Source organism: Orbicella franksi, chromosome 4 (genome assembly GCF_964199315.1).
Source record: "Orbicella franksi chromosome 4, jaOrbFran1.1, whole genome shotgun sequence".
Classification (NCBI taxonomy): domain Eukaryota; kingdom Metazoa; phylum Cnidaria; class Anthozoa; order Scleractinia; family Merulinidae; genus Orbicella; species Orbicella franksi.
In genome coordinates, this window is record NC_138148.1 from 21,366,503 (window position 1) to 21,385,936 (window position 19,434).

Genomic DNA, 19,434 nt, shown 5'->3' on the forward strand with positions numbered 1-19,434 from the left:
CCTTTTGGTCGGCACCAAGAATCGCGACCTCTGGGAAGGTCCAATTTTCTGAGCATGCGCAGAGTAATTGTTTCGTATTCTCAACCAATCAGATTTGTCAGACATGACTCTGAGCATGCGCAGAGTAACGGGAAGTCTGTGAATTGCGGACTTACGGTGTCGGACCTTCCCAGAGGTCACGATTCTTGGTGCTGACCAAAAGGAGCACGGCCTCTAGGAACGAGAATGCTAACGATGAGAGCCTGCTCGCAGGGGACACTTTGCTTTTTGTAATGCGCATTAGTGACCCTTTGTATTTCCGAAACAATGTTTGGAAAAATCGCTTAAAACTATTTACAATTTGCTTTCCTTTCAACGATTCACTTAACATCATTTTGGTGTTCTAGTTGTGTACAAGCAAACTCTTTCTCGGTCATTTTACCAAAAATGCAGCAATTTATCCCTTCGGTGGAAGATTCAGAAATATCACTGAATAATTCAAAATTTTCCCCCGGAAGACTAAATGTGCGACATTCACTGTTACGCGACTAGGAAACCTAAAAACTTTAAATTTTGAAGTTTTAAATGACAAATTAGTAACCTTGCGATTTTCCCCAAGCGTCAGTGACGTTAAATACACAATACTTATAGAAAAGATTGAGAAAAAAGAAAAAAGAAAATTAAGTTTGAATTTTATTAACACAGATTATTCGCTCTCGATTCATATGAGGTGATTCGGCTATAACTATCACCTCATAGAAATCTCCAGCTCATAATCTTATTGTTAAATCGCAGACGAGCTAGATAACATTATGAAGCTGGCTGTGATTTATTTGGTTGCAAATATACGTAAGCATGAAACAGGGCAAGCTATTCTGTAATTAGGGAGACTCTACACTCTGAGAGGAAAATTCATCCAGAAATTGCCATTTATTAGAATACAATAGAGAGCAAACGAAACGGAGCAGTTGGGTGGTGTCAGAGTAACTGAGTAATACGCTCAATATAAATACATGTCAACTGGGACAGAAATATAATATCATCAAGCTACAAGAAATGCAGCTTTAACTACAATAATAAAACCACTGGACAAAAACCTATTTCTTAACAGAACCCATTTATACTGAACTGAATTCAAATCAGTTTACTACCGAGTACGCTTCGTCATAAATAAGATCAAAATTTTCTCCTAATTGGAATCTGTTATGCCCTTTTAAGAAAAACATTTTATTTCCTGAAATAGAATTCTAATAAAATTTTCTGATTGGATATTTACAGGCTAAAAACTTGAAGGAAGCAAGTCTACATTAAATAGATTTGATCTTAATTGCCGTATCTAACAACTTTTCTGTTCCCTTAGTGGTACGTTTGAATATCGCGAACGACTGGAGGAAGGTTTAAGAATGAACTCTTCGATTTTGAGTGTTTTTACAAGTGACTTGACTTGAAGTGAAGGCAGGCAGTCCATTAGGTCCGTCCTTCAAGTAAGGTTCGTAATGGACTGGAGCTGCTGAGAGCAGGCAGTTCTTGCACCGGAGTAAGTGAGCCCACAAATAAAGGGTTCCCATTGTTGCCTGAAGAATTAGATCTGCCAATCAAAAATAAACAGCAAGTCAAAGCAAAGCCCGACTGAAAAACTAGTCAGACAGAATCTTGACTATTCTTGGATCGCTGTTGTAGCACGCAAAATGCCATCGGCTACTTCAAGCTAACTATCAATCAATGCTGCTGATATTTATTTGTTAAATATTATATGTTCCCTCTTATTATCCAACAAGATTCAGCCTACACTGATCAGCGTAACTGAACCGAGCATCGCTGAATTACATACCTCGTGCCGAGCACAACATCGCCTGACACTGCGGATGTAACCAGCGGCCGTGACACAGCAGACGGTAGGGGGGTCGGTAAATTATTCCTTGCAGGGGTACCGATGGGCGTTGATGTTGCCATAGGCAATCCTCCAGGTGTCTGGCTAACGGTAGATTGTTGTGGTGTTATACCAGATAAAAGAGGATTATTCACTCGTCCACTCGTCTCGACGTTGGACCGAGGCACTTCAGACTCGCTCTCCAGGAAGCTTACGAACAACTCTGAAAAAGACTGGAAACAAGCAACAGTCTAGGGTAAGTGAGGCAACCTTTATTTCGTAACTGCTTACTGTGAGATGAAATAATAAATAAACTGCAGCAGTGCATTTGACAGCCTTTCATTCCTGACATGCTATCCAAATTGTTTCAAAGGAATTCCTAAAAGCGACAATTCTATTCAATACCTTTTGTTGTGAAGCTGTTACCCGTGTAGGAGTCTTAGGCGCACCGTGACCGAACGGAATAAGAGTGGAAATCCATGATCCGTTAGGAGCTGATGATCCAGTTCCAACCTGAAGAGGAGAAAAAAAGATCTGTTACACTTGAACCTTGCAAGCTATCAAGGAAACTAACAAGTTATCACTGTTATACAAGTACCTTGTCCAGTTCCTCGTGTGTGAAGCCCAGCAAGCCTCCTATTACTCGCACTACATCTGCTCGTTTGTTTTCCGGTGTATTAAAATATCCAATCAGCATGTTTTTCACAAGAGATCTTACAGAAGAGCAAATGAAACATGCAAAGCAAGTTAGTCAATCAACAACATATTACAAAATGTTTTCAAAGAAGTACAGGGCCTACCGAGGAAACCAGCTCTACTCACTTCTCAACTTTGCTGTCTGACAGACTGTTGAGGTTTTTGATTCGTTCTTGACTGACTCGTAACTCTTCCTCCAGCCGGGTTACTATCAACAAATAGACATAAAACGACAAGATTACAATAGGCCAGGCCTCGGGAAATTAAAACCACCAGCTACAGCATCTTATTCCTTGATCGAGTCTTATTGAGGACTGAGACAAACCTTCTTCCTTATGTTTGACAAGTTCCTCATCTTTATATTTCAGTTGGCTTTGCATGTCCACAACCTGTTGTGTTATACGTGCAGCCATCTCCAGCTGGCTCTAAGAAAATAAACACAGAATTCTTATGAGCTGCCGTACAGAGTCACCAGAGAAATTCATCAACTTCATCACACACCTTCAGTTGATTTTCTCTCGTCTGTAGTTCCTTAACATGCGCCCAGGCCTTCGCGATCTCTTTCTGTGCCTGTTCTTGAGTAGCTTTGAGCTGAGATTCGCGTTCTGAGTGAAACAACAAAAAACAATACGGTAACAAGAATGACAATGCTTTAGCATGCGATGTTGTAAAGGACAAACCATACCTCTTTGGAACTGCTCAAGAACAAGCTGTAGATTGCTGAGAGATGTCTGGTATTGATGCGCCTGCTCTTGGATAGAGGCTAGATCCATGACTGCACGATCACGTTGAGCTGCGATGGCCTGGAGTTGTTCTTGGAGATTGTCTATCTGTACAGAGGCTTGGCGACTAAGCATTCAAAATAACAACTTGTGTCAAGATCAAAATCTACATGCACGTAAAAAATACTTACACTCGGCCCTGTACTAACAAATGCTGGTCGAAATTAAATATTTCAAATCTCTTAGCGCAGTAAAGCACAACCAAAGCAAACGCGAATGACTTTAGGCACTCAACCGAAAATCGCTGTTTTTGCGTGACTTTTACCGCTTCCGATTGGTATCTAGTGTTATAACATTTCCTACTTTCCACAGGTTTGTGATATTAGTGGAGCCTTTATAATGCTGTCATATTGATGACCTCTATAATACACACATCACCCTAATACGGACATGCTGTTCTGTCCCTTTGCTGTCTGTTTTAGAGGTTCCACTGAGCCACATTTCAAAGCAATTGCCATAAAACAATAGAAAACAAAAACTGCAGGTAAATTAAATCGCAGAGCTGATAAATTATTATTATACTGTTACTTACTCTCTATCCAACATGGAGTGAGAACTTGACAACAGCTGTTCTTCCGCATGAGCTAATTTCATCCTCAGGTCCTTCTCTCGTTCCTCGGCCTCGAGGGCCTCGCGCGTGTAGCTCTCTTCAACCTGTAACATTTTTGTCGAGCAAGCTCAGTACATATAGCTCTACACAAACACCTATGTACTGACAACTTTTCTTACTATTCAACACAATCATAGCCGCATATGGACAGGAAGTCACGTGAGAGATAACGGAAGATTGATGACAATTTAAATATTGTTAGGTGGCGCTTTGTAAGTCACGTCAGACCTCGATGCTTCAAATACTAGAAACTCCATGTAGTTAATTATTTGAAGACTCGTCCAACATTACTTGAAAAGCACCGTGCAACCACAATTGAAGAATAACGTAGGAGACTTCCTGCCTCGTCAGCCGAGTATCAAGTGACTTTCCCCACAATATTGCAAACGATAATAGTTAAATGTTTGAAGCAATTTCGGAACCAAGGTACAAAATTTTGCTACTGTGCTAACGTTTTAAAATGCAAAAACAATTATACCTATTTTAGGTCACATTTGCAGAAAAAAATTGCAAAAAAGGATTCTTCGCTGTCAATGTCGAAATACGTCGAAATACGAACAAAGGGATCATTTGACAATCTTTTCTGCAAGAACAATCGTGAAGAAGCTGCATATGGAGTCCCAATGTTTGGCAACATACTGCTCTGATTTCTTGCTGATTTTGTTGGTTATACGAAATGCACTGCAATACTACACTATCTCCATACAAGCACTATAAGCTCTTTTAAAAGTAAACTTAAATCATTTTATTTTACTAGACTTTTAAATGTTTTTGTTGGTGACAATTTTTGTTCTTTTAAATTAATTTGTCCTAAGTGTCGCCGTGTTAATATTTTCTTTGTCTGTACTTGTTAACTTGATTAGTATATTTTAGATTGTATTTGTGTTATTTAGATTATTTGATTTGTAGTTTAGTCGGGTCAGAGAAGGGTTTTTTCGGGATATTTTTTAGGGGGTTGGGTGTGGGTGTATTAACCAAGTAGGGGACTTATGTCCTATTGTTAAGCACCTGTACTTGTACGAATCCTAAAATAAATAGATAAATAAATAAGCGGTTTTCGTGGAAGGCGTGGCGGCCTAATTGTTAATACGCTCGACTCCGGTTCGAGTGCCTCTCTCCACCCACGTAAATCAGTACCGACAAATGTAATGCCGGGGGAGGGGAGGAACCTTGCAATGGACTTGCATCCCATTCAGGGGTAGGAGAAATACTCCTAGACGGTTCATGCAACGGAAACGGGAGATAAGCACCAGTCTGGTGCCGGGGAGGCTGGAACGCACACTTTATCTCAGGAGTTTTCAGTGATAATTAGTTATAGACCTAACCTTAGCTAAGCACATACTACTGATCACTAGCATACCTGCACCAGATGATTCCGGAGGCGATCTAACTCCTGAGCCATCTTGGTCTCTGCCACCTTCTGTCCACTGCTAGCGACAGACAACTCTTCCTGAAGCTGCTGAACTCGGTATTGAAGGTTCTCCTTTGTTCTCTGTAGCTGCTCTCTCTCCACCAACATGTCTTTGACGATCCTATCCTTCTCTTGTAATGCTGTCTTGTACTGATACACTTCCCTCTGTACCTTGCTGATGGTATCTCGCTCTTGTGTCAAAACACCCTTCAGTTCATGCAGCTCAGCTTGTAGCCTGCTTATCTCAGCCTGCCGTTGTGAGTTGGCACTGTTGACTTGTTCTCTGTCTCTTTGTGCTTGGTCTAGTTCACTTACAATTCGTTCCTTCTCCTGGATAACACGCTGTAGGTCCTGCTGACAGGCACGTTCTTTTTCACTGACTGCTCGACTAAGACTCACAATCTGATCTTGCAAATCTGCTACAATGGACTCCTTCTCGCGGACCAAATCTTCTTTTTCGTCACGTACCTGCCGCAACATCCGATGTAACTCTTCCTTGTCACGCAACACTTCCCCTAATTCTGAGCCATGAGTGCTCGAGGCTTTATTTAGTATTGTCACGTTTGAAAGTTGCCCCCGAAGCGATTGAATTTCATTGTCTCGTTCCCGAAGAGCGCTGTTTCTTTGGTTTCTAATTGTATGAAGCAATGCTTGAAAGTTCTTATCGATATCATCAACATTGTGTTGCTCTCTCGCATCAGAGCCTGTAAGTAACTGCACAAGTTGGAACATTTTGCTTTTCAACTCACCGGTTTCGATATATTTTTGTTCTAGAATATCGTCTCTTTCGCTTTTGACACTTTCAAGTTCCACCAATATGGAACTTTTTTCATTTCGGCTGTTCTCCAAAAGTTGTTCAAGTTCCTTGTCCTTCGACTCTAAGACACTTCTCAGTGAACTGATTTGGTCGTCTAACTCTTTCACTCTGTTATTACTCCGAATGAAATTTGATTTGTCCAGTGACAGTGAATTTAGTTCTGATTGTAGTTTGGAAAACTGTTTTGACAGCTCATCATTTTCCGCCAACAACTCATCGACCAAACTAGATTTCTCTTCTAACGTTTTCTTTAGAGAGTAACCTTCTTCTTGAAGTTGAGATATTTCTATTTCCTTGATTTCTTTCTCTCTAAATGCCGAGTCCCTTTCTCGAAGGAGCACATCCCTCTCCTCCCGGAGTCTTTTGACCTGCGGTTCAGCCCCTACTGGGGAGGGAGTGGAAGAATCTGAACCGCCCATTAGAGCAAGCGTTGCAATCTGTTTATCCTTTTCATGGATTAGTGTAGTTAATGTTTCGTGTTCAACCTGGAGCGCGCTTATTTGACGTCTTAGCTGATTATTATCTTCTTGTATTCGTAGAAGTTCAGCACTTTTGCCCCGATTGTATTCTTCAACAAGTTTCTGTAGTGAAGAGTTCTTCTCTCTCAGTTTACCCATCTCGTTTGCTTGAGACTCGTTCAAGGCCAGCAGCCGAGCATGCTCAGTGTGCAGTAAATGTGAAGCTTGGTCTTTGCCATGCATCTTCTCTCTCATGGCTTCAAGTCTGTCCTCCATAGTAAGCAACTCCTCGTCCCGCAGACTCAAGTCACCTAACAGTTCATCCCTCTCTTCCCTTAGTTGCTTCAGCTTGTCTTCATACTCCTCCTGGGCACGATGAGTACTCTGATCTGTTTGACTAACAAGTTCTATCAATGAAGCGTCCTTCTGTTTAAGAGCAGCAATCTCCTGATCCTTCTCCTCTAACAGCCTTAACAATTGTGCCTGCCGATACAAAGCATCATCTGAGCTTTGAGCTCCAGCGTTTGAAGCATTCACAACTTGAGTGTGAATCAATTGTTCCTTCTCTTTTAAGGATTTTGACAACTTTGCAATGTCTAGCTTCAGTAAATCAATGTCGGCTCCTTTCTCTCTCAGATCAAGTTCCAGTTTAGTCAGCTGCAACTCTTTCATGCCCAGTTGCTTGTTAAGCTCGTCCTTTTCTGTTATGCTTTCAGACAATTTTTGTTCCAACTCTTTAAAGGCCAAAGCTTGACTCTGGACAGCATCAACAAGTTTGTTCTTTTCCTCATTCAGCACTTCAATCTCAGCAAACCTTTCTTTAAGCTCAGATGAAATGTGATGTAACTTTGAAGTGCTCTCTTGGTTCTCAAACGCAAGATTCTCCTTTTCTCGGGAGAGAATTGTGCTCTTTGCATCCAACTCTTGGTACCTGTCTTCACTACTTTCAATCAACTGATTTAACCGTTCAATTTCCTTTTGAAGGTTAGCCTTCTCTTCACCTTGTTTCTTCTGATTTTTGAGCTTCCCTTCGTATTCTTCAATCAAACTTTGTAAAACTTCTTTTTCCATCAACATACTATTGTTTTCAGCAGCAAGCGAGTCATTTACTTCTTCTTTGTGTTGTACCATTGTTACCAAGTTGTCCGTGTCTTCTCTCAACATTTTGAGATGTTTTTCCTTTTCAACTAACAGTGCTTCTAAACTCTCATTTTTTCCACTAAGTTCTTGGTGAGTTTGTTGATGTTGTCCCATCAGATCAAGCAATTCATTGTTTTTGTTCTTCAGTAAAGAACATTTTTGTCGGTTTTCTTCCAAAAGTTTCACTACGTCCTGTTGTTCTGTTCGAAGCAAGCTTATTTCATTATCCTTAGAACTGGTCAAATCCAGCAAATGATTGTTGAAGCTTTCTTCTAGTTCACATATTCTCTCGTCTCGTTCGTTGATCATGATCATCAGATCCCTTTTTTCGTCACTGATGCTTTTCACATCACCACTTTTGGTTTCAAGTTCACTTTGCAGATCAGTTACTTTGGAAGTTTTCTCTTCAATTTCTTGAATAAGCCTCTCAGTCTGTTCTCGCAAAAGAGAGTTCTCTTTTTCAAATTCTTCGAGCTTTGTTAAATAAAGTTCAAACCTTTCATCGGTCTGTGAACTTTCACTCATACTTAGACTTTTTTCAGTATCATTAGACTGAGGTGAGGAAGATTTGTTTAGTGACCACCTATTCAGATCTTTACGCAATGTTTGTATTCGTTCTTCATCATTCCCAGCATCCTTTGCTACATTGGGGCTACTTATATCAAGAGACACAAAATCGTCCTCAATTTGCTTCCACGCCTCGAGAAGATGCTTCTTTTCGGACAAGATTCTAACGTTTTCATCTCGTAATCTAGTAATTTCCTGTTCGCCAGAGCTGTTATCTTTGCCGAGGTCGGCCAATAGTACTTGCGAGTCCTTCACCTGGCGTCGGAGACTAAGCACCAGACCTTCAAGAGCCTCCTTTTCCCCTTCCCAGTCCCTTTGAGCCAATTCAAACTCCTCTACCTGTTGCTGGTAGTCCTGTAACTGCTGCTGCAGATCTGAAAGGGCCAATTCCTCACTCAAAGAGCCATCCTTATTTGGAAAGACACCTCCTTCTAGTGCCACCTCAGTCACCTGTCTTACCCCAGGCTCAAGTGAGGGGTCGGTCATTCCTCCCAGCTGATCATCTATGTCGATAGACAGTTCACCCTCCTGTTGTGTACTCTCTGTAAAGCTAGCTACACTTTCCGCTGAACCAGACCGACTTGCTTGTCCCTCGTCACACTCGTTGTTTATGTTCCAGGTTTTTTTATTCTGCAATGAGTTAACAAGCTCCTGTAGGTCTTGGACCTTCTGTTCCAGTCCAACTATAGTGCTCTCCAGTACAGCCTTTTCTGCATGCAAAGCAGCCACAACATCACTGCCTTCCTCCTCATCAATGCCTGCCTGCCTTCCCATCTCTGTGACGTAATCTTTTGTTTCTTGTGCTACTTGTTCGTTGTCAGACTGTAAGTCCATCACAGCGCCCTCCAGTTCCTCTACCGTTACTCTTAGCTCAGCTGATCTGCCCATCATAGCCTCTTTTTCTTTCACCACATGTTCCAGTTTTGCCTGACCACGGTCTTCTAGTCTATGCTGGAGTTCTCTCAAGTCGTCACGCACTGTATTGGTACTTAGCTGTTAACAATAGAAAGAAAAAAAACTGATTTGCTGAAAACTAATGGAGTAAACTTTGAACAAAGCACATCACAGTGACCTGGAATTAAATTTGCAATTTTCATTAAATCAATCACTATTATTCTAATTTTCGTTGACAAGTGAGTACAAATTTTCATACTTAATAGCTAGTTTGTATCAAACACAAGCAAACAACAACAAAGGGAATGATGAAGTGTATTGATTTTCAAAATTTAGGTACCAACACTAAGAAGTTCTGCATATCTCACGTTGTCTTAACTTATTATAAACAATTTGTATTATCTATGATATGTGGAGGTGGATCATGTAATGAGAAACTGTTTCATGCAATTATTACGTTAATCATATCTATAACAAAACTTTCGATCGTGATTGGTTCTCCACGTGCCTATTTGTCACGTAACTGGCGTACGATTGTGTGGGTGTCCAATAACAGGTATCCAACTTGAACTTTTTGTAATTGGATACCGATGTCATTTGCACGTCAATTACGTATGCTTTTCAACTAATGAAAAGCGCTACAGACGTTTTCACTCAAAAGAAGTTCTCAAAAGACAATTTTTTTTTAAATTCTGAAATTGTTATAGATATGATTAATTGGTAATTGGACCTCCTGTCATACAATTCAGGGAGTAATCGTGATTGTAATTTCAAATCGGCCTCGATGACGCTCGTCCGATTTTGAAATTACTTACTTAATTAATTGTATGACACGAGGTCCGATTACTATTACGTATTAGTTGTGAGTTGACTCACAACCTCTCTCTCCTATATTCTGTCAAATTTATAACAATGCAGAATGAAAAACATAATTAAAAGTTTAGCAGAAACACGTATGGCATATTAAGGAAGCTGTGCAGGAAAATATGAGTAACAGGATACCTCTGCATAAGCCAAGCATAAACTGAGATATTAAACCAAGTAAGCAAAAGCCGTACTGACTGGTAATGGTTATATTTTAAACCAATGGACACCGGGATCTTTAATTGAAAAGTTACAGCTGATGTACACATACATGTGTTACGTGCAAAAATGGCATGGAAAAGGAGTAAACAAGCATGTATATCTGTGTGGTGTAAATATAAAATAATGTAACTGAACAATGAGGGAATACATTTTTTCTTAAAAAAAAGTAACAATTGGAATCATGTTATCAATTGTGTGCTGGCATTATCATGTCTCCAAACTCACTGTAGATGCTATTAATACCACCTTTTAGGGATATGAGAAATGATACCTAGATTAAGCATATTTTAACATTGGTATATTACACACGTGATACCAAAATTGGCAATTTCACATGCTTGCCGCTGAAAATGGTTTCCAGCTTGAGAGGGCAAAATACGAATAGCAGGTGATATCAATTGTGTTGCATGTTGTGGAGAACGCAGGTTCAAAGTGTTCTGATAGTTATTTGAAGATGGAAAGGAAGCTTTTATTTAAGAACTGCTCTACATCTTTCTCCCCACCAGAAAGAGTATAAATGAATCAGCTCATCTGAAATAATAAGTCACAATATGGAAATTTGCCTATAGTGAAATAATGAAATTAAGTGTGAATGAAATTAAGCGCAAACAAGGTAGAAAGTTAGCATTAAAACAATAACGCGATATGGCTGACAGAAAAATGGTTAGTGGTGTCCATCATTTCTGGGTTAGTTTTCTTTTATAAAGCCCAGCTAAATTACAAGATCAAATAGAGCAGCAAGGTCCTCCACCCATCTCCCCCTGCACAGCAACCCGTCAAGAGATGCATTACATGTGGAGCCTGGAACATGGCCAAAAGCCTGGCGTTACTGTTGTGCAACTCATGTCTGACCTGCTGGTAAAGCTGAACCAGGCACAGGTGGCGCTCCCACAGAGCTGTCAAGGAAAGTAGTATGTCATATGTTACTTTCTTTAGCTGAATATAACTGTGAATTCATTGATACAGTCAGACCCTGGTAATTTAAACTCGGTTATTTTGAAGTCAAGACTATTTCCCTTTGATCTGCTCAAGTCTGTTTTGTAATTTACAATCAGCTAGTTTGAACCCAGTTGTTCACTATAATTTTACCTTCAATCTTAGCCCTTGGTCAATCAAAAATTACACTTAATTTGAACACCCACTGTTTCAAACAATTTTCATTTTCCCTCAAGAGTTTAACTGCATTCCCACAGCTGCCTTTGAGCAAGACTTGACTTGCAAATTAAGGAGTCACCTAACAATAACTCTCGCTCAGAATTCCTTGGAAGTTTTTGAAAATCTTTAGAACTGTTCAAAAATGACTACCAATGATATAATGACATTAAGGGAATTTTAGGAAGTCTACCAAAAGTGATCAGAATTGTTTTGAAGCAGAATTGTCTGTTCCAAAACTTTTTGCACCATGGAAGGGTACTAAAAAGCCATAATCTCGCCATGTGCAAAGCAGTTAATTTACGTTTCTGTCAGCAACGATTCCATAGATAAGAGATTGTACAACCCAGGGGCTCACCAGGGGGGCTTAGTAGTCATAAAAAAATTATACTGCTCTTAAGAAGCTATAACTAAAATAAGACCATAGGTTTATATTGCACAAAAGATTAGATAGGCTAAAAAGCCCTTCAAGAGACTTGTAATTTGAAATTTTACTTTAATTACATGACTGTATTTACTGTACTGTAGTATTTCCATCTACTTGTGTACATGTCAACAACACATACCAGCCAGTGCACTCCTCAGTTTACCCATCTCCTGTTTAGCGTCTCCTTTGATGTACTTCACCTTCTTTAAGCTCTCCAGTTCAATCTTCTGTTCTTGTTGAAGACCTTGTGAAATGTGCAGCTCTTCCATTAACTCCATTGTTGAACAACTAAGCTGTTCAAGTTCAGATTTCACCTCCTCAGCAGAACGATGCAATCTCCTCTCCTCTGACTGGCTGCGGTCAAGTTGTTCCTTCAACTCTGCATTTTCTGTAGCAACATCATTTAAATCTTCTTGCAATTTTTTGACGCTCTCAGAGTCAGATCTTGAGACACTAAGTTCCTTGCTTTGATCTTGGAGCTGATTTTGAAGTTTTTCCACCAGTTTAATACTGTTATTTAGCTTACTTTCAGAAGCAGACATGGCTTGATCATGTAATTCAGTTGCATTTTGGAATTTGGTTTGCATATCATCTAAATTCTTTCTTGTTGTAATAATGGCTTGCTCCTTTTCCTGAAGTTCAACATTCAAAGCATTGATAAGCTGCTCTTGACTTTTAACCTGATTCTTCAGTTCTACTGTGGACTTTTCTGCAAAGACCAGCTGTTTCTTCAGAGATGAAACTATCTTTGTACTCTCATCATATTGATTGTCTGAAGGACTGTCACCTTCAACATCTGAAAAAATGAAAAATAAAAAACAAAACATATCACAACTACTCCTTAAATACATTTAACCTAATATTATAACTGCCAACTTCAATGCATATTCTGCTATCTACATTGTGAATGAGTGACTTGCAACATGAAACATCAATCTTACTGGAAAAATCCAGTTGTTCAAAGTACTAATTGAAACCAAAAATTGACTTAACTTACATCTTGTATGATTCATTACATCTTTCTTAAAACCAATATAAGAACACACATAGGGCAAATGATAATTATGGTTAGCGAAATGGTGCAAAATTCACAAAGTTTATATTCATTCACATTTAATGTTGTTATTATTATTCATGAATATATTAATTCACATTCAACAACTAAATTTATATTCAAGAAATATATTAATTCACATTTAACGACGTATTTCGTATTCACGAATATATTTACTCACATTTACGGGATGTATTCATTCACATTCAACGGTATATATTCATTCACATTCACGATCGAAATATTGGTTCAACACGGTACAATATTCATTCAACATTTTCTGCGCACCGCCTTCGTGCATCATTAGGTCCCAGCTCCCGCTCTATTCTGAACGAAGGAAGGCCTATTATATGAAGGGGTAGAACAAAGACAAAAGACCCCAAACATACACAACTGAACATAAACATTACATGGGCTAGAGGAGACAACAGACTGCTCGATGATTTCGGATGAGCAAGTAGATAATCTCGTACAAGTTTTATGAGTGATCATGGGACTTTGTTCGGGTATTCCTTGGTGACCGGACATCTTCGATCATTATAGGTCTCAGAGTTCAACGGGAAGGAATCAGGGAGAGTATTGACCGCATTGACCCTGGAAACTCTAGAATCCGCTAGGCTGTCGTAATTTCTAGGAGAGTGTATTCTGTGGCTGCTCCAAACAGCTTGTGGCATATTGACAGACACCATAGCCTGGTTACTGTCATGCACGGGGGTATTGATGATTTTCCTCTAATCTTTCATCTTTAAAAAGGTACTCCTAAAACAATGTTAAAAAACTATACTAGCGTTGTTGTTGTTTCTTTTTTTGTTTAAATGTTCTACTAATAACAGAACTGTAGCATTGTCCTAGATTTGCTCCCCTCAGCGACGCAAAGGTTTTAGTGGCCATCAAGGGTGCGAAGTGATCATAGGGGTGAAAATGTGAGGATGTCTTACGACAGCCCAGCTGATTCTAGAGTCTCCAGGGTCAACGTGGCCAATACTCTCCCTCTCTCATCCCGTTGACTGATCACTCATCATGAAACGTTCTACAAGATTGTCTAGTTGCTCATCCGAAATCAAAGAGAAGCCCATACTCCACAATACGACGTTTCAAGAAGCATTTGAACTTTTTTTGTCCACGTGAAACCCGACAATCTTTGTTGCAGAAGGAAAAATAAAAATTAGAAATAAATTATTTAGAGAGGAAGAGCGGGTTTTCATTCAGACCCTCTATCCTGGTCAAATTGGTATTTGGAGATGCTGTTTTTTTGTGGAGGGAGGAAAACTGGAGAACCCGGAGGAAAACCCTTGGAGCACGGCGAGAACCAACAACAAACTCATCCCTGGGTCAAACTGGTGGTAGGCGAGGGCTCTCACCACTGCACCATCCCCGCTCCCCAAGAACTACCTCTGATGTTGAATATCGAGTTAAGAAGACCTCAGGGCTGGTCACAGAATACACTGCAAGGTTTGTGCAGTTTGATGAGTCGTGTTGTATCCATTCTCCATGCAAAAGACATATATTTCCCACTATTTCATTCAGTACTGCACAATGATACTGACAAAAGGTAGTAATTGCTGGAGAGCTACACTCGAGCCTTATTTGGATGTTCTCTCTCAATCCTACTTCCGCGGTGTTCTATTCCCGTTCGCACTCTTGTAGGAGATCGAAAGCTCCTGCCAATGTAACATTTGTGTTTGGGGTCTTGGGTCTTTGTTCTACCCGTTCATATAATAAGGCTTCCTTCGTCCACCATATTGAGTTCAGAAATTATAGAGCGTGAGCTGGGACCTAATGATGCACGAAGGCGGTGCACAGAAAATGTTGAATGAATATTGCACCGTGTTGAACCAATATTTCGATCGTGAATGTGAATGAATACATCCCGTAAATGTGAGTAAATATATTCGTGAATACGAAATACGTTGTTAAATGTGAATTAAAATATTTCTTGAATATAAATTTAGTTGTTGAATGTGAATAAATATATTCGTGAATAATAATAACAACATTAAATGTGAATGAATATAAACTTCGTGAATTTTGCACCATTTCGCCAACCATAGATAATGGCATGCATACTAGTTATGCTTCCCTTGGTATACCATGCAATAATGTTCAAAGGTTATAATAGTATTTGGTAATAATTTAGTGCCAAAATGTATTCAATTATAAAGCAGACATATTGGGTCTAGTCCTTCCTCAGTACATTCAAAACTTAGCACTGAGGAAGGGCTAGGCCTGAAACGTCTGCTATATAACTGAGTTTATTTTGGCACTAAATTATTACTATTTATAACTTTTCAACATTTTACACTGTGCCACGCATCCACAGATCCTTTTGGATATTACCAATATTTATTACCATAGAATATCCCACGAGTATTCTCAGTATGCACATAAACCTATAGGAGAGTGTGCATACCAAGAAAATACAAGTGAAAAATAGGATATTCCATAGTATATCAAGATAAAGTGTAGCATAGCTATTTTATATCATGCCATAGAAAAAACAGCGGCTAACACAATCAACGCAGTGCTCAATGGCAACGTTGCATGTAACACCATTGAGTATATAATGGCTTTCCTGTATTCTGATTGGCTACATTTTCTATGGCGTGGTATAAAAGGCAATACACTGGCATGTAGAAATTTGAATCTTGAGGCTAAAACTATGCAGTCATTATAAACACACCATTGAGATTTAGAAGCCTTCCTTCTAACTCTTCAATTCTCTGTAAGTATTCCTGTTTTTCGTCCTGCCAGTTTTGTAACTCTTGTTTATGCTTCTTGTTGAGATTAGAAATCTTTTGTGAGTAACTGCTTTGCAGTGCTGTCAGTTCATGCTGATACTGGTCTATTTCTTTGTGCAGATTATCTTGATTTCCCTGCAAAGTTCATTAATATTACAAGTTCATAAATTTATATTTTGATATGATGCCAAACATGTTTATTTATATTTTGTAATAATTTATTCCTTTTAAGTATTCAATACACCAAACATTTTTCATTTTTGTCTGTTAGTTTGGTTTCTTCGTGGTTGACATTTTATTCCTAAGAACTGCAGCATCAATTTAACCCAGTATTGTAGAACCCATTGTGAATAGCACCTGTTACTTTTGAGTTGGAAAAAAAGCTGTGCAAGAGAATGTCACAGTACTGCATGAATAATGGGTGTGAGATACCACTGGACAGATGCTACCAAAAGACAAATGGCAATTTTGAAGAAAACGTTTGTGCATTAAGTGACCCAAGTGACTGAAACAAGCCACTTTTTTGTATCTGCATACACATATGACATTACTTGGTTTCCTACTCACCACTCCATTTGCTATGGATTTCCAGTGTTGACACTCAACTTGAAGTTTTGAAATCTCACTGCGTAGTCTTTTTATCTCCATGGAATCTTCAATACTGTCAGTGGAATCATGTCTCTCTCTTCTTCCAAAGCTATGACCATGTTCCTCTTGAAATCTGCTGAGCTCCCTGAGCTTAATCAGCTCTTGCTGTTTATTACAACAAAATGATACATACATGTATTATGCAGCATATTCCCTAATGTCAAATGTTTGCAGGCTCAAGTGTATGTGCAGTGCTACTTTGTTGGCAATTTTCTGCGATGCACTGCAGCAACAGACATCTGTTATACTTGTAAATAATGCAGAATAATCATATCCAATGTATTTTTCCCTTGTGCAAGGGTTCAAGGAGAACACTTCTCCACAAAATAAATAGATGCCCAGGCTCAGTGAGGAAATATTTTTTAAACCAGTGGTCTTAAACTTTTATTGTTTCAAAATGCAAAACAAATCTTAGCTTCACTGTCGCATCTGCAGTATGTGGAAAACTGCTTTGAGCCAAACCTAACACGGTTTTTTTACAACAACGATTATAGTCAAACTAAACCAAGAAAAAGGAAAGTGAATTTAAAAAAAAGTGACTCTAACTTGTGATTTGAACTAGACTCGGGACCAACTTGACTTGTGCTATGATTAAACTCTGCCCCTAAACATTATTAATTTCTAAATCTCATAGATTTCTTCAAGCTTACTACTGAATGAAGAAAATCATAACAGTTCAGTCAGCTTTGATCTTGTTAAGTAACTTTTACCTCCTTGTTGTGTAACTTTGCCCGGTATTCCTTAGATATATTGCTGATCTGAAGTTCTGAGGCCTCAAGTCTCACATGAAGTTCATCGTTGTTTTGTTTCAGTCTCTCATACTAACAAGAAAAAACAAATTTAAGGTAGTAAGAAAGAAAGATCTGATGCTAAATAAACATGAAAAGTTACTGCAGTCTACTGCAGACCTAATAGTTCAAGCAGCAAGAGATTAAGAAGCATTTGAATAAATATCGCATTTTTTCTCTAGAACGTTTTAGCCAACTGAAAAACTGGAATTTCATTTCTGGCCAGGTCAGAAACCATGGGGGGTTAAGACCTGGGACTAATCAGGTTATGAAATCAAAGCAATAATGTAGGTAAAGATTTTAAGGAAAACGACCAATTTTTTAAGTTTAAAAGACATGTTTCGACAGAACTTCTGTCATCTTCAGTTGAATGAATGATTACAAAGCAAGTTGAATAATAAGTAGGCAAAAATGCTAATTAAGACAAATGTTAACAACAGAACGTGAAAACGTTGTCGCTCATTGTGTTCAATAGACTGCTTTCATATTTTAGATCACGCCCCTACCAGCTTTCAACTCAAGATAAAGGAGGCTATGCATATTCAAAAAGAACTACCTTGCCTCAATCAGCAATTACACCATGTAAATCTAAAATTATACTTTTAATACACTTTACTCTCGCAGTGCCTCTCTCCACCTAGGTGTATAAATGGGTACCGGCGAACTTAATGCTGGGGGTAACCCTGCGATGGACTAGCATCCCATCCAGGGGGGAGTAGAAATACTCCTAGTTGCTTCATGCTACAGAAACCAGGATAAGCTCCAGCCTGATGGGCCACTTGGCTCGTATGCAGACTTAACTTACCTTTTACTTACAATTTTAAACCAAAATTGGCACTGAGCAAGTGTCTCATTTGTGATATATTTATCTTACTTTTTTTAATTTCTATCCGTTCAGTTTGAAAAATATGTCAACCAAGATTCTCATTTTAACATCGTGACCTGCCTAGCCACATAGCCAAGGATGAAGCAATGTCTTGCTAGGTAATGATTTAGCAGTGTTTCACTTTCCCCCTCCAAACAAATACAACAAAAATGAAAAAAAAAATGAAAAAATGACTGGGAAATTTGCATTGGTTTGCCTCACACTGGCTATGTGCCTGAAAAACAATGCTATCCAAATTTATCTTTTTGATTTCCATATCACATATCCCATCAAGCAACTTTACAAGTAACTGTCATATATACTTTGAGAGGAAATATTTAAATACAGTAAGTAAAGAGGTCATGGGTCTGAATGGTTTCTTGTCAGGTATTTTCCTTGTAGCATTTGAAACTTCTTTATTTCTGATGTTTATTGTGTCTTCCCCCCTCTTTCCCCACCCCCCTCCCCGAATAAGAGATCCTGGGACTGAGCCTGACAAGCTGTTTCTGCTTCAGTATCTAGAACTTCAAAAACTTTGAGACCTGGGGGACATCTCCAGATCTCTCTGGACAGAACTAGCATCCTTTTTGAAAATCCTGGCACTTCCTGGCACTTCCAGGACAAACACATCACGCCTTTGACTTTAAAAATATTGGCAGTTAACAAGATAAGGGGCTAACCTTCCTGGTTTACAAACATTTTGCATATTAAAAAACTCACCTCAGCTTTTTGATTTAAAATCTGTGCCTCAAAGTCATTAATGCGAGCTTGTGCAACTTGAAGCTCTGCTGAAGGGTCTGTTTATGAAATTTAAGTGAAGCTTATGAATACAAATTAAACACCTTCCCCACTCCTCAAAGTTCAGGGACAGAGGTACATCCACATAACACTTAGATGCAAATGTCCATGTAACATTTCAAGCACCATGTACACTTCCCTTGTGATTCCAGCGACCATATCAAAAATTGTATGGCAGTTTACTTTCATTTGAAAAGAACACGTTCACAGGATACAACTGAAAGCACTTAAAATATAAGCTTAAACACGAAATTACCAACTGAATCAGAACACACAAATCTTACCAGAAACTTCCTCTGTTCCCTCTGTCAACATTTCGCGAGTAAAGGAAGAAATTTGCCCTGTAAAATTAGATATACTGGATAGACCGCCTGTTAAATTATTGCTTAACCAGGAAGACATTTTGAAGGTGAAATAAAAACGAGTAAATATATAGTGAAATTTCCGATAAGATATTTGGGTGATGTGGCACTCGAACCAAAATGTTACAACTTCTCTGATTGGCTGCACAGAGACGCCATGTTGTATCCTATGAGTCCGCGATAGAACAGTGTTCATTCCCATTAGGATATAGGTAGATGGCTTGGTTGCATAGCAACCCCAATTCTGCTAGCTGCGTTATGAAAATTAAAATTATGTTGTGATTCTGGGTTT

At 39.0% G+C, this 19,434-nt stretch overlaps 1 protein-coding gene across 2 annotated transcripts; it reads right to left on the reverse strand.

Annotated features, from left to right (window-relative positions):
- Positions 1 to 897: 897 nt before the first annotated feature.
- Positions 898 to 19,344, reverse strand: LOC145483697 (uncharacterized). 2 transcript variants are annotated; one of them, XM_081462243.1, is made up of 17 exons: positions 19,065 to 19,344; positions 18,703 to 18,779; positions 17,040 to 17,150; positions 16,249 to 16,434; positions 15,624 to 15,816; positions 12,029 to 12,685; positions 11,163 to 11,206; positions 5,298 to 9,323; positions 3,860 to 3,981; positions 3,231 to 3,394; positions 3,047 to 3,150; positions 2,871 to 2,970; positions 2,672 to 2,753; positions 2,448 to 2,562; positions 2,255 to 2,362; positions 1,811 to 2,082; positions 898 to 1,567 (listed from the first exon to the last, which is right to left on the reverse strand). In XM_081462243.1, exons 1-17 carry the CDS (start codon positions 19,342 to 19,344, stop codon positions 1,447 to 1,449), a joined length of 6,762 nt encoding a protein of 2,253 aa, XP_081318369.1. In that variant the 3' UTR covers positions 898 to 1,446. The 2 variants fall into 2 exon arrangements, with proteins under 2 accessions (XP_081318369.1, XP_081318368.1); XM_081462242.1 differs by having other exon boundaries at positions 11,103 to 11,206.
- Between the last annotated feature and the right edge of the window lie 90 nt (positions 19,345 to 19,434).

Coding starts and splice junctions, on each gene's coding strand:
- LOC145483697 (XM_081462242.1), bottom strand. CDS start 19,344: ATGGGAATGAACACTGTTCTATCGCGGACTCATAGGATACAACATGGC. Junction 16,435..17,039: donor CAAAGTTACACAACAAGGAG/GTAAAAGTTACT, acceptor TGTAATAAACAG/CAAGAGCTGATTAAGCTCAG. Junction 2,363..2,447: donor CACACGAGGAACTGGACAAG/GTACTTGTATAA, acceptor TCTCCTCTTCAG/GTTGGAACTGGATCATCAGC.